Here is a 13,943-nt window from a genome sequence, read left to right on the forward strand (position 1 = left end):
TTTTTTTTGAATTTTAAAACAGTCTTATTTGAGATATAATTCACATATCAGACAACTCACCCGAGGTATATTTACAGAGGTACACATACAACCATCACCACGGTAATTTCAGAACATCTTCACTATCCCAAAAAGAAACTGTACATCCCTTAACTGTTACCCACCCCATTCTTCCATCCTCCCCAGCCCTCCCATCCCCCACTTTTTTTTCTTTCTTCCCTTCTTTCTTTCTTTCTTTCTTTCTTTCTTTGTGAGCTCTATGCCCAGTGTGGGGCTTGAACTCACCACCCTAAGATCAAGAGTCGCATGCTCAGATCAACTGAGCCAGCCAGGCGCTCCCTCCCATCCCCCCCCCTTTTTTTTTAATTTTTTTTTTAACATTTATTTATTTTTGAGACAGAGAGAGACAGAGAATGAACAGGGGAGGGGCAGAGAGAGAGGGAGACAGAATCTGAAACAGGCTCCAGGCTCTAAACTGTCAGCACAGAGCCCGACGCTGGGCTCGAACTCACGGACCATGAGATCATGACCTGAGCTGAAGTCGGACGCTTAACCAACCAAGCCACCCAGGCGCCCCTCCCATCCCCTTTTAAAAACATCCCTCTCAAGATCTTTTCTGTTCACATAATAAGTTTTCTGGCTCTACCCAGACCTTCCTCTTTAGGAAATCTAGAGCTATCATCCAAACACAGTGCGGTGTGTGCAGTACTGAGGAACAAAAGCAAAACGCTCCTTAGCTAATTTTTCTCAGCATCCTACTCATAAGAGAACATGTGCACCTGAGCACGTTTAGATTAAGAAGTGCATGCTTCCAGAGTGAAGGATGGAGAGACTCTGAATTATACGAACAAGCAACTAACAGCTGTTGAGCACCCACCAATCACTGACCCTGATACGGGCACAGCACCCCACAGTCTGCAAAAACACTGCCCAGTTGGAAAGGGCACTAGCCAGTGTCCACTGAAGCGCCTCTGAGAACGTGCATGGCTTTCATGGCTCTTTAGCTCCAATCCTTTTGTTCTCAAAGACCTTTACATACATGTGAAATGGATTAGCTTCATTTACAGCAGGAATCTGACTATTCGGAAATTAAAAAGCATGATCATCCTACGAGACACAACACTCCTGGTGCACCAGGGAGACTGACTTTTTGAAGGAGGTCTAGCCAGTAATTGCTTCGAAATGGTCACTAAAATTGTGGGATTTTAGGTTTGAGGAATTGTAAGAGCCACCACTTGTGTGTTACTATGTGAGGTCAGCTAAGAAAGACTATTTGGTAACCACAGTTGTTTGATTTTAGCAAATTTGGCAGTTTTTGGCAAATTAAAATAGCAGTTTCTCTTTAGTCTGTAGTCAAGGTGTAGGGGTGGGAGCAGAGATTGAAGAGAAGGGGGTTAAACCGGGAGGAACTGATGGAAGAGCACTGGGTTCTGAGCTCAAGTCTGCAGGCTTTAAGCAAATCCCTTAATTTATCTGGATCTTAGGTTCTTGAGACTCAATGCTCTCCCAGTACCTTCTAGACTTCTAAAATTCTGTATCAAAACCCCAAGCCTGAACTTGAGAATTTTTCTACTTAGAAACATATCCTATCAATCTTATTACTGCTTCTCTAACATGTGGTTATATCTTTATTTGCAAACCTGATTTGGACTGAATTTTGCGATGATTGTCATTTTTTATGCGAATAATAATTTGGAACTAACATAAATTTCATGAAGTGTTCCCCTCCTAATACACTAGATGGCACTACAAGCAAGTCAAATCAAATTACAAAAAAACAAAACACAAAACAAACAAACAAACAAACAAAAACGGAGTGGGGGAGGGGAGTAGATTTTGACTATCAGAGTCAAAGTTACTAAATATGGTAAATTAGAAAAGCTTCAGTCTTTATCAAGAGTGTTATGTCAACATCTTCAGAAAAATGAGCAAAAATGGCCAGTGTTGAATATCTTAAGATCAGGAAAATGTCATTTTGTGTAGTGACTTTCAATCTGTTACTGTGACCCAACCGTAAGACATTTTAGGTTGGGTCCCAACCCATATACACACACGCTAAAGCAACAGAAGCTCCATAGGGCAATCCTAAGCCTTCTTCCCTGTCGTGCATTCTGAGACTATTTCTTTTGCACTGAAGGAAAATGCATTCCTTGGAAGAATGGGGAAAGTGTATGTGACACATTATCTGATGTATTTGATGGTGAACAAAGTGATAGGAGGGGACTTTAGAGGTGTGTTGCTGTTTGAAAATTAGTAATATGTATACAGCCAAGCTACAAAAAAAATGGGGCAATTATTCATTCTAAGAAAAAATAATGTACAGAAATGGGTAAGTGCTTTCTGACTCAGCAGTGAACATTATTCACATGCTCATAATAATGTAAGCACTGAATATTGATATAAGTGTAGCGGGGAGGGGAGGGTGAGAAGTTGGATAGCAACGTAGTTCTCATCTACTTAACAGGATGTGAACAGTTAATGCCTAGTGTTCACGTATCGCAAAACAGTGATGTATTTAGAAACATGGAGGTGAGTGTCAGAAGAAACGGCTAAGCTATTTAAGGTTGTTGCCTCTAGGGGAGAAGTGGGGAGTGAGGTAGTGGAGTGGGGGCACAGTCTATTGTTTTTTGTTAAAAATTTATCGGGGTGCCTGGCTGGCTCAGTCAGTGGAGCATGAGACTCTTGGTCTCGGGGTTACGAGGTTGGGCCCCACGTTGGAGGTAGAGATTACTTAAGAAAATACAATCCTAAGAAAATTATAAAAATAAAAATTTATAGTACTATATTATTCAGCCTTAAAAAGGAAGAAAATTTGGACACATATTACAACATGGATGAACCCTGACAACATTATGCTAAATGAAATAAGCCAGACACGAAAGGACAAATACTGTTGAAGTGAGTCCACTTACGTGAGGTACGTAGTAAAGGCAAATTCATAGAGACAGAAAGTAGACTGGTAGAATGGTGGGCGCCAGGGCTTAGGGGGAAGAGGTTAGGGCATTATTGTTTAATGAATACAGAGTTTCAGTTGGGAGAGAGAAGAAAGTTCTAGAGATGGATGGCAGCGATGGCTTAACAACAATATGAATGTACTCAATGCCACTAAACTGTACTTATAAATGGCTTAAATGGTAAATTTTACGTTATGTATATTTCATCATAAAAAAGCGATGTAAGAAAAAAATAATTTATAATACTGTTTGATTCTTTTTTTAATGTTTATTTATTTTTGAGAGAGAGACAGAGACAGAGTGTGAGCAGGGGAGGGGCACAGAGAGACGGAGACACAGAATCCAAGCAGGCTCCAGGCTCTGAGCTGTCAGCACAGAGCCCGATGCGGGGCTCGAACTCACAGACCGCAAGATCATGACCTGAGCCGAAGTTGGATGCTCAGCCAACCAAGCCACCCAGGCGCCCCAATACTGTTTGATTGAAATAACTGCACACATGTTTTCATTGTATTACATTAATTTTTAGAAAGCTTCGGATGAATGTCTGAAAGTCTTTATACATGTCATGAGCATGTTTATTTGGGCCACCGAGGGGCCTTTTTTGCTTTTATCCAGTTCTTACCTGTATGCTCCTTAGAAAAAGATGTCAGGTAAGTTATTCACAAATAAGGGAGGTATTACTGAAAGTAGGTGTCTTATGAATACATTTCAGGGGAATTTGAGATACCTGATACCTAAACACAGCACACGAATGCTGAATAAACGTACACATGCATCGAGTTTGAATAAGGACATTATTACGCAGGAATTTCCGTCTTTTGGCCTCTGCTGCTCTCAGTGGGTATGCTAAATGTTTGGCTGTGTAGTCACCCGCTGAGTGGCTTGTTGGAACTCAAGGCCACTTTGTGCTGGGACTGGGTGCGACTCCGGGTGAACCAAAGATGCTGTGCTGTCAGAGCTGATTTCTAGCTCACAAGTTTCTCTTTACCATCACTTTCCTTAACCTGGCCCAAACAGGAGCGTGTATACTCATTTCTTTGCACTTATAAGCAATAAAATGCCAATTAGCTTGGCAGGAAGAAGTTGACTAGTAAAGTGCAATTCTAATTTAAATCATTGTACCTTCAGTGTACAATTGAGAAGGCAGCTCTAAGAAGAAAACGACAATGGAAAATAACTTTACATATCCTTAGAGACGTTGAACTGCCTTCCAGCCTTTAAGTCATGCTTCTTGGTTTTGACAGGTTACATTTACCTTCGAGGGTTTATTGCTATAAAAAGAGTGTTAGATCTCATTGTTGTCCCATCTAAATTCTCCTGTTTGTTCACAGTGTGAGAGGAGAACAGAAGCACGACGAAAAAATCTTCTTATTTTGATTCTGCATTATTTAACACAAGAAGGGTATGTTCTGTTTCAAAGATTTACAGACGTGATTCCTCTCTTTGTCTGACCTCCACTTTTCTAGATATACACTTATAAAAATAGCTAATAGAATTTATTTTTTATAGCAGTTTTATATTTATAGAAAAACTGAGCTGAAAGTATTCAGAGTTCCCATATATTGGGAATCCCCCTACCCTAGCCAGTCTACCCTGTTACTAACATCTTACACTGGTGTGCTACGTGTGTTATAATTGGTGAACTAATCTTTATATATAAATATCTGTGTGTGTGTGCATGTGTGTATGTAGATGTACCTATATGTATATGTGTGTATATATACATATTATTTTAGAGACAGAGTGTGAGCAAGGGAGAGGAGCAGAGACAGAGAGAGACAGAGAGACAGAGAGAGAGAGACAGAGAGAGAGAATCTTAAGCAGGCTCCACACTCATTGTGGAGCCCAACACGGGGCTTGACCCTATGACCCTGGGATTATAACCTGAGTTGAAATCAAGAGTCTCATGCTCAACGGACTGAGCAGCCCAGGTGCCCCCAATCTTGATATATTATTGTTAGCTAATGTCCATAGTTTACATCAGGGTTTACTCTTGTGTTGAATGGTTCCATGAGTTTTGACAAATTCATAATGTCATGCATCCAGCATTGTAGTATTACATTGAATAGCTTCACCCTTAAATATCCCCTGTGCTCTGCCTGTCCCTGTCCCCACCATCAGCAACCCAGATTCATAATTTTATGGCCTCATTGACACATATAGTTCCATTACGCATTTTGAAAACTCTAACAAAGCTACCCAGTCATGAGATACGTTCCCTTTCCCATTCAGGTTTCAGGCCTATCAAATCAGATTCCCAGGGCCCTACAGCAGGCTACGTACACAGAGATCACACTCTTATTCCTCAATTCTCCTTCCCTCAAAATAAAGGTATCGGATTTACTGGATGACCTATGTCCCCCTTTCTTTTCCGGACAATGCCATTCAATAACTGGCAGGGGAGGAAATTTGGAAGCATCTGAGTTTGGCCACCTACCTGATCTGGAAACGTGCAAGCCTTTACAATGAAGGCTGCAGATGTGCTGGGTTTTATGAGGAAGAGAGCTCATCCACTATTTACTTTCCAGTTTCCTTTCTTTCCAGGTTTCATCTAGGAAGAAAATATTCAGGTTTCAGGCTTAGGGCTTGAACTTGCAAGTTAGAGCAGCAGTTCTCAACTGGGGTGATTTTGCCTCGTGGGGAGCATTTGGCAATGTCTGGGATGCTGCTAAACATCCTTCAATGCACAGGACAGCATCCCACAACAGAATTATCCAGCCCTAAGTGGTAACTGTGCCAAGAAACTATCTCAGAAAGGAGAACCACGAAAACAAAAGACAAAGAAAAGTCAGCATAGTTTATCCCTTCAACTGTGTATTTACAAAGCATGCATTTCCCCTTTCTGCCACGAGATGGCCCCTTGCATCTCAAATCAATGAAAATTCTAGTAGAATTGACCATTTTCCTGAGACCTGCTGGTAAAGGCACTTAGGAGTGTATGTCAAGATGAAAAGTAAACTGTAGGTATTTTTAAAAGACATATCAATGTTGGAAAAGCAGACCTGTCTTTAACAAAAGACCAAGGATTTATCCTCATCAAGAGGCTAGGTTACAGTGGATTGGAATAAACAACCAGAGAAAAGCTTTGTAGAGACGGCAAGGTGAGCTGGTCTAGAAAGATGTGGAGAAGATGGATAGACATGATGCACAAGGACATCGCAGGCAGGCTCACAGAGAAAGAAGAGCCATAAGTGGAGACAGACCAGAGTTGGGCTGTGTGTGGGAGGACAGGTGAGGTCCGACAGTGGAGGATCACAGCTGCTGGTTCGAGGACTACACATGCTGCTCTCTGGGTCTGAGCACCTGTTAACAGCCTCCCCATCTCTCCCACTATGTCATGCTCATTACTGCTCACTCCTCTTCCTGACGTCCCATCCTGTCACTCCGTTGGTTGAGAACCTCTAGTGGCTCCTCCAGCCAACCTCATTAAATTCAGATTTCATTCAAGCTCAAACAATGTAGTAGCAACACGCAGAAGCAGTTTTGTTCCCCGATTAATTAGTTTGGGATCTATGAAGCCTACTATCATCTATTCTTATAATTTTTGTGTAAGTCAAAAGCCCATGATCCTGGAAAGAGTTCAATATAATGTGATGTGAGTAAAGACTACAAGCAATCTGTAGTGTATGTTCTCACACACACACACACAAATAATATATATAACATATATATATATGCATATATATATATGTGTGTGTGTATATACATATATAGAGCTTTACAAGTGTATATATGTAAGTATATATGCATTTAGTCATTAAAAATGTTTGGAAAGACAGGCAAAGGTAGTGGAATTTTCTTTTGACTTACCTATATTTTCTAGTTTTTTCTCAAATGAGCATGTATTACTTAATACTAAACAAAAATTATTCCTAGGACAGAGTTAGTTTTTCTCTCTGTAAAATGGGGATTAAGACACAGTATAGAAGCCTGGTGAGCCATCAATGTGTCTAGAGGCTGACTGACTACAGCCAATTGATGTTTTGCAGTTTCTTTAAAGTTTAGCAAGGTCACTGGAAATAATCATGGCAACCTTGTTTAAGAAAGTTCAGTGTTCCAACTGACCTGAATCTGGTGAAGGGAAGAAAGCATAATATAAAAGAAAGTTTTCTCCTACCTTCCCAGATTTGAATCAAACAGAAAGAAGTCTATCCTGAGGCAAAAATTCTTAATCCAATGTCCTTGGATGAAATTGTATGCTGATTTGGGCGTATTTGCCCATCTTTCAGGAGAGTCTTTGGTTTCATAAGAAGTTGAGAACTAAGATTAAAATGTGGAAAGTCTTTCCACTTTCAGAGGATTGGGAGACAGAGCATTGCTGAGACAACAACAGGTTCAAAGTGACAGTGAAGAACCCCGGTGAAGATCATGCTTCTACCCACAGTCACCGGGTAGTGTAGATGTGTGACTGAAGAAAAATGACCAGAAATAACATGGCCCAGCAGATGACTTCTTCTTATACTCAATCTCCTTGATGATATTGATCAACATATTTCTGGAATTTCCTTTAGAACTCATGACCTGTGCTTTTCAGTTGCCACAATCATGGCACATCTTGCCTCTTGGGCTTAAATTTGGGTTTAACAATTGCCAGATGTTATCTAAAATTAATGCTGGTGAATAAAGAGGTAATCAAGTTGGGCAAATACTCAATTTTGGCTAGAAATGAGAAAACACAGGACATTTTCTTAGTCGATTTACTTATTTGACTTCTAAGCACTTCCAAAAATGTTTTGAACAATGATGACATCATTAGAATAAGTATGTAGCTTCCAGAGGCAACTGGTTTGAAAAACAGTACTTGGATATACTTAACATATGTGGGCTCCTTCTATAGGCAAACCTCATATATTGTAATTTTCATCGAATGTACTGCTTAATATAAGCTAATATTTGTATTGAGTCTCTGTGGACTTGTAATGCCTGTTTGCCTTTATTCTTTTTACCCAGAGTTAATTTTTGTTCTTGTTTTTTCTTCTGTGAAATGGCCAGATATATCGATGCAGCCAATGCTTTGGAGCAAGAAACTAAACTGGGGTTACAACGCTTTGAAGTCTGTGACAACATCGACCTTGAAACTATTTTGATGGAATATGAGAGCTATTATTTTGTAAAATTTCAGAAATACCCCAAAATTGTCAAAAAGGCATCAGACACAGGTACATGGCTATTTTCTAGAAATAAGGTTTTTTCTCATCTTTAAGATTAGTGTTTCTTCCTCATTTTATTCTCAGATAGATGCTACTCTCCCCCTCCCCACACTGAAAGAATAGACCAGAAAGATTGTATAGCCTGTATCAGATCCTGTACAGAAATAGAAACATGATCGGCCAGGCAGTGATGTCCCTTTAGTCACGGTGGCATTTGTTTGAGGTATGTGTGTTTTAGGACAATGAACGCAAAACCCCAGTGCATCACAGGTGCTTTTTAGAAGACCAATGTTACTTTCATTTCTTTAAAAATGGAAAGAGCTGTTGGAAGAGGATAAAAGACAGAAGACTTTTTGTTGTTGTTGTTAGGAAGACCTATTATCTATCTTGAAAATAACATGAAAATGAGTATTGGTGAAGCTAATAGCTCATGTATAGATAATGAAATGCTTTTGAAAGCCATCAATCCAGATAATGATCAATATAATGCAAAGACCCAGTATAGGTTAGCAGTCAAGGAGGCTGGCTGGAGGAAAGATCTAAAGCGAGGGCCCTATGTTTTGTAGTAACATTGACTTGGAAGTCTGTAAGTGGGGGAAGTAATTATAAACCAAGGGAGATCATTGTCCTGTTTACAAGGCACTTGTTAAGCCACAGACTTTAACATTTCATGTGGGGACCAGGAAACCAAGAGGAATGTCAATTAAAAATAGCCGGGGGCGCATCTCTGAGCTGGAAGGGATATTTATCTGAGCTCCTTTCCAGGGCAGAGTTCAGAGCTCCCTGTCCTTGGCTGGTTGCTGGGTCTGGGTTTGGGCAGAGAAGCACTGACTCCTGGGCCACCAGGACTATTACTGACATGATCTAATTTCTAGATTGCTGGTTCTGATTTAGCCTGGAACCATATTCTCCTGGGATATTAGACACAATGTCTTTATTTTAAGGTAAACTGGCAGAGTACGACTGGTAAGTGTTCATGCAATCATCCTGGTGTCCCACGGACCACAGCAAAATGGTGTCAAGTTCATGAAAACTTAATGTAATGGTAACCGTAAAGTTGGCCCACACTGAAGTTGCCACCAGGTTCATGGTCTCCAACTCAATTAATATCTAAGGGCTTTGGGGTCTTTCTCCATGCAGAAATGCTTGGGAAACATGGGTTTCTTTCCTTCTGCTGGTAGTTTCACTTCTTTCTATATGAGAATAGCTTAGAGCTCCTGGACCCCACAAGGCTATAGCACAAATTTTGAGAACAATGTAAAAGGGCAAACATATCTGAAAAATCACTTTCTCTTAAAAATTAAATTCTTTCCTTTTCCTCCAATATTTGTTTTGCTACAGCGGAAAATAATTTACCACAAAGAAGTGGAGGGAAGACCAGAAGGTAAAGTGAATGGTAATTCCTCTCGACCAACCCAACTCTAAGAGTTTGTGGGATCCCTTTCCAGAAGATTCTCCAGCTCAGTTCCCTATCTGTCTACCAGCAATTGCAGACTGTGATCATGTGACCTTAGTGGGCCCAGCAATGGGTTCCCCACACGTTACAGACGTCCAAGACATGAGCCAACATCTATGGGTTCTCCTGGTTTTACCACAGATAACTGCATTCACTAGTGCTCTTTCAAGGCTATGTGCTATGAAGAGTACGGACCTCAGAGATTGCAAGACCCAGGTTCAATTCCTGGCTCTGCTCCTCACAAGCTTGGAGCAAGTTTCTGACACACAGTGAGGTCCCCACACGTAGCAAGCACCCATGCATGCCTCATGATAATACTCTCAATAATGCTCTGCCTGAGGCTAACTTTGTTTTGTACTATTCTTTAGGAACAATTTTATCGTTTTGACCAAAGCATTATCCATTTATTTACAGTTTCCATAAAGCTAGTCAAACTCTGACAACAAACGATAACTACTTTTGAACCAAAAAAGCGAGGAGCATTTAAAGAAGCCAGCTTTGGCATGCATTTGGGTTCTGATTATGTTTCAGCCACATATTCATGCCTGGAACTTCCCCAGCATTCCTTACCTAGGAGAACATTCCAGAAGTGAATGTCTTTCGAGCACTTTGCTTCTCTTCAGGGAGGCAGCTTGACAGCTTGGGTGTCCTCAGCTCGTCTCTGAGTAAACGTTTGTACGTGGCAGGCGTAAAGGTCAGACAGCAAATGGCTGGAGTCGGGAAGGATAATTAGGAAAGTAATGAATGCTGTTTGTTTACAATTTTGTAATTGAAGATAGCTATTGAAATGAAAGGTTGTGTCATGAGACTGGCTATTAACAAATGAAAGTGCCTTTTCCTAATGCTTGCATTTCACACCAGAGAGCAAGCTCCCAGTTTACAGATTTGCAGATAACTCAGTGGAGGAAAGTTTATTTAATGTGATGGATAACAGAATTAGGATGCTAAAAAATCTGGACAATTTGGAAGATGGGCCCAAAATAACACGATGAAATTTAATGAAATAAGGTGTAAGCTCCAACCAAAGACTAATGACAAATAGCTCCCTCATTACAAAATCAGGGACCTAGAAATCTGAGTTCACAACAGATAAGGTGTGAGGGTGATCACAACAGTGTGATGTGACTGCTAATGTGGTCTTGGGCCTCACTGATAGAAATACAGTGTCCCCAAAATAGGAGGTGACTCTGTTGTGGTCAGAAGACTGTGGACAAAGGAAAGGTGATCAGGATGAGGATGAATCTGGGAGCCAGGTAACCTTAGGAATGATTGGGGCAACTGGAGAGGGTTAGCTTGAAGACTGGAACCCATGGGGAGGCGGTGCCCCTAGAACAACACGGCACCAGTCTTCACCCTCTAAAGAGGGACTGAGCCTTCTTTGTAGAATTCCACAGGGCATACTCAGGAGGGGCACCTAAAATTATAACGGGGTGGATTTGGTCCCATATTAGGATGAATTTTACAATCATTAGAGCTGACTGGGAATGAATCACATTGCTTTGCACATTAGGAACTTGTCTCTGATCGTGTTAAAGCAGATCTGTGAACCACTTGCCTCCAAAGGGAAATCAAAGCAGGAAAACAGACTCCCTGTTCCCTGTCTGCCCTGCAATGACGTTAGGCAAGCTTCACTACATATGTGTATATATATGACCTCATTGCATTTAAATCAGTGCTATTCATAAGGGTTTGCACTTGTAACATGTTTGGTATTCATTTCATAGACACTTCATTTTTGTGCCAGCCAAAGGCCTGAGGGACAGACGTTTGTGTTCCTAGTTTACAGATGAAAAACAATGTTCCGAGAAACTGTCAGCTGTCCACCTCTTATGATACCCACCCCAGTGGGCCAACACCGGGGTCATGGTGTGTGGACGCTGGCGTTATTATTGGCATGGGTGGTCTTTTGCTGGCTAGGTGTTTATATTAAATACAACTCCTCCTTTCCCAAAAAGAAATGGAGAAATAGATGCTCCCTGAGACCCCTTAGGACAGGGGAGAAATACTTCCAGCAAAACTCCTGCAAACACATCTTACACGTAAGGACAAAGGAATGGAGAAAACCCAAACAAGTTCAGATGTGGGACTTCACGGTCGGCCCCCCGAGCAGTCCTGCCTTTCTCTGATGTCATCTCCTATCTGCTAATTTTCCAAAACTGAATTTCTCGTTCCAAGGACCTAGCGAACAACTTTATTTTACCTTTATATTGATGCATATAACACATATGCAGTCAAATGTCCATAGACTCTCGTACGCGCCACCACCCCAGCCCCCCAGCAGGCTCTCTTCCCGATCAATGCATCCCATCTCCAAGAGAGGTAGCCACTGTCTGGCGTCCAGACCCATCAATATGTTTTGCCTTAAGTGAACAATATTTGGTGAAAATCTGTTTGGCAAATATGAAGATCTGTGACAACAGAGATGAGGTAAGGGTTGCTTCCCTTGCACTAGCCCCTTCGATGTTTTAGTATACGGGCTGCTGAAGTGAGCACCTTTCCATGTTGGCTGTACGCAGCCTGATGAGAACTATTTTAAGTACATCCAGCACACTGGATCAAAACTACAGGCAAATCCCTAGGCTTCCTCCTTCCTCCCCACAACGTGACCCCTGGGCTGCATACTGTTCTTTAAGGAAGGTGGAAGAAACGTTGGAAAATGCTTGCAAAAGTCATGTGTTCTTAGGAATACAGAGCTACCGGCAGAAGAGCTGGAGCCAGGTGGCTTGAAGGGAAAATGAAGAGGAGGTTGGGGGCCTCCAGAAGGAGGTGGACCCTCTAGCTTGCTCTTGGAGGAACCCAAGGGGTAGAGTGGAGCAAGTCAGAGCCAGGCAGCCAGGGTGTCAGGACAGTGCAAATGGAAGGGCCCAATGGTGCCACATCTGCACATCTTTCTAGAACTCTTTTTAAGTTGGCTACACAGGTTGTTTAGTTACCTCAAATTAAATGGTTTGAATAATTTCCTCCAGGGTCTTTGTTCCCTCCCCTAGGGTGATGAGCGACAGTTGTCAAAATCTTCCCAAGATCAGTCAGCAGAGGCCACGGTCCAGAACCACGGTGGGGAAGCCAGGGGATGCCAAATCCGTCCATAAGGAGCATCCTAAACAGGTCTGGATGGCTTTGCTGGTATTGGTAAAACTGCAGATGGCTGAGAAATAGCCCTGAGAAAAGAGTCACATTTATTCATTTTTGTGTGATTTTGTTACATTGTAGATTTTCTTCCAGTATACTGAATTAAAACCACAGGCAAATCTCTAGCCTTCCTAATGTTTCTTAATTCGAGTGGAAAGTCTCCTTCCTTCCGCCAGCCTTCCCCCTGGTTGGAGTACTGGGAAACAGTCCTCGAGGGGTAAGCCCTGGGTCCAGTCAGAGCAGGGGGCTGGTTGCTACAGAGCTCAATCATCCCATTTGAGGTAACTATAGGTGGCACATCTTTCCTGTCCCAAAGCACATTCCTGGACTCTTAAGACTAAGTCAAGGACGGCCTCAGGAATGGCTGGGTTTCTCCAAAACACAAATGGTTGGTCTTCACTCCAGACCTCCCCGCAAAACAATCTTGGGGACAGGGTGGTCAGCAAGAGGACAGAGCCCAGCAGGCGGGGGAAATCAATGGCTTCTAACTCAGGGGATTCATACCTCCAACCTCCTGGGTCAGAACAAACACACCAGGTTTCAGAGGAAAGAGAACTAATGGAAATAGTGAAAAAGAATGGGAAGAAAGAGTGTCAGAGATCCCTGGCGGGGGAGAAAGGAGTCCTCGTGAAACTCAATTGTCAGAAGGAACCTCTCACTCTCGAGGAGGTTGTACACTTCTGGCCATTGCAGTCTGGCTCAGGTGGAAGGGAGCCGAAGGTGGTGCAGGGGAATCCGCAGGAAGCAGTTGACTGTTGACTCAGCTCCACCTCCAAACTCAGCCACCCCTGGCCTCAGATACCTCGTTATAGGAGAACAGGCAAGCCAGTGTGAACGGGGATGGGTTGAGGCACAACGGTTTCCTCCACCGGAAAAGCTGCTCAAAGCCTGTAGCTTCTGGTGACAGCTCTTCCCGTATGGCACAGGCAGACAGTGAATTCATCTTGTTGGGTCTGCACAGAAGTGGCCGAATGACACATGAGGTTCCCGTTTACTGAACTGATACCCAGTGTGTGATTCTGGATGCCGGAATAGGCATTTTCCACCAGCATGTGGAACTTGCTTCCCCAGCTGGCTTCTTGCTGTCTTCCTCTTTCCCCAGGAGCCTATCAATAATACTCCCATGGAGGGCGCTGACTTTGGCTTGAGTATATCAGGAATCCCCAAAGGCAGCGGAGAAGAAAACGTCCGCCCACAAAAAGTAAGTGGCACTCGTGAACCTAGAACCAAAGGGGGGCATCCCTTTTCTTTGTA

General features: G+C 42.4%; 1 protein-coding gene and 1 long non-coding RNA gene across 3 annotated transcripts in view; one reads left to right on the forward strand and one right to left on the reverse strand.

The window, feature by feature from the left end:
* The window catches only part of KATNAL2 (katanin catalytic subunit A1 like 2), a 68,333-nt gene that overhangs the window by 22,603 nt on the left and 31,787 nt on the right, over nucleotides 1-13,943 (forward strand). For both annotated transcript variants that reach the window (XM_025931209.2, XM_086682901.1), the window contains exons 2-6: nucleotides 4,286-4,356; nucleotides 7,947-8,113; nucleotides 9,446-9,488; nucleotides 12,548-12,665; nucleotides 13,792-13,890. In XM_025931209.2, coding sequence (XP_025786994.2) covers nucleotides 4,286-4,356; nucleotides 7,947-8,113; nucleotides 9,446-9,488; nucleotides 12,548-12,665; nucleotides 13,792-13,890 — 498 coding nt within the window. The remainder of the gene's footprint in view (nucleotides 1-4,285; nucleotides 4,357-7,946; nucleotides 8,114-9,445; nucleotides 9,489-12,547; nucleotides 12,666-13,791; nucleotides 13,891-13,943) is intronic.
* LOC147575604 (uncharacterized) overlaps nucleotides 1-13,943 on the reverse strand; it is a 36,733-nt gene that overhangs the window by 5,074 nt on the left and 17,716 nt on the right. The window contains exons 8-10 of the long non-coding RNA XR_015242549.1: nucleotides 12,494-12,718; nucleotides 10,131-10,270; nucleotides 5,392-5,505 (exon numbers count right to left, since the gene is read on the reverse strand). This is a non-coding gene — a long non-coding RNA (uncharacterized LOC147575604). The remainder of the gene's footprint in view (nucleotides 1-5,391; nucleotides 5,506-10,130; nucleotides 10,271-12,493; nucleotides 12,719-13,943) is intronic.

This window comes from Puma concolor, chromosome D3 (genome assembly GCF_028749965.1).
Source record: "Puma concolor isolate L17-30 chromosome D3, mPumCon1.1.hap2, whole genome shotgun sequence".
Classification (NCBI taxonomy): Eukaryota; Metazoa; Chordata; class Mammalia; order Carnivora; family Felidae; genus Puma; species Puma concolor.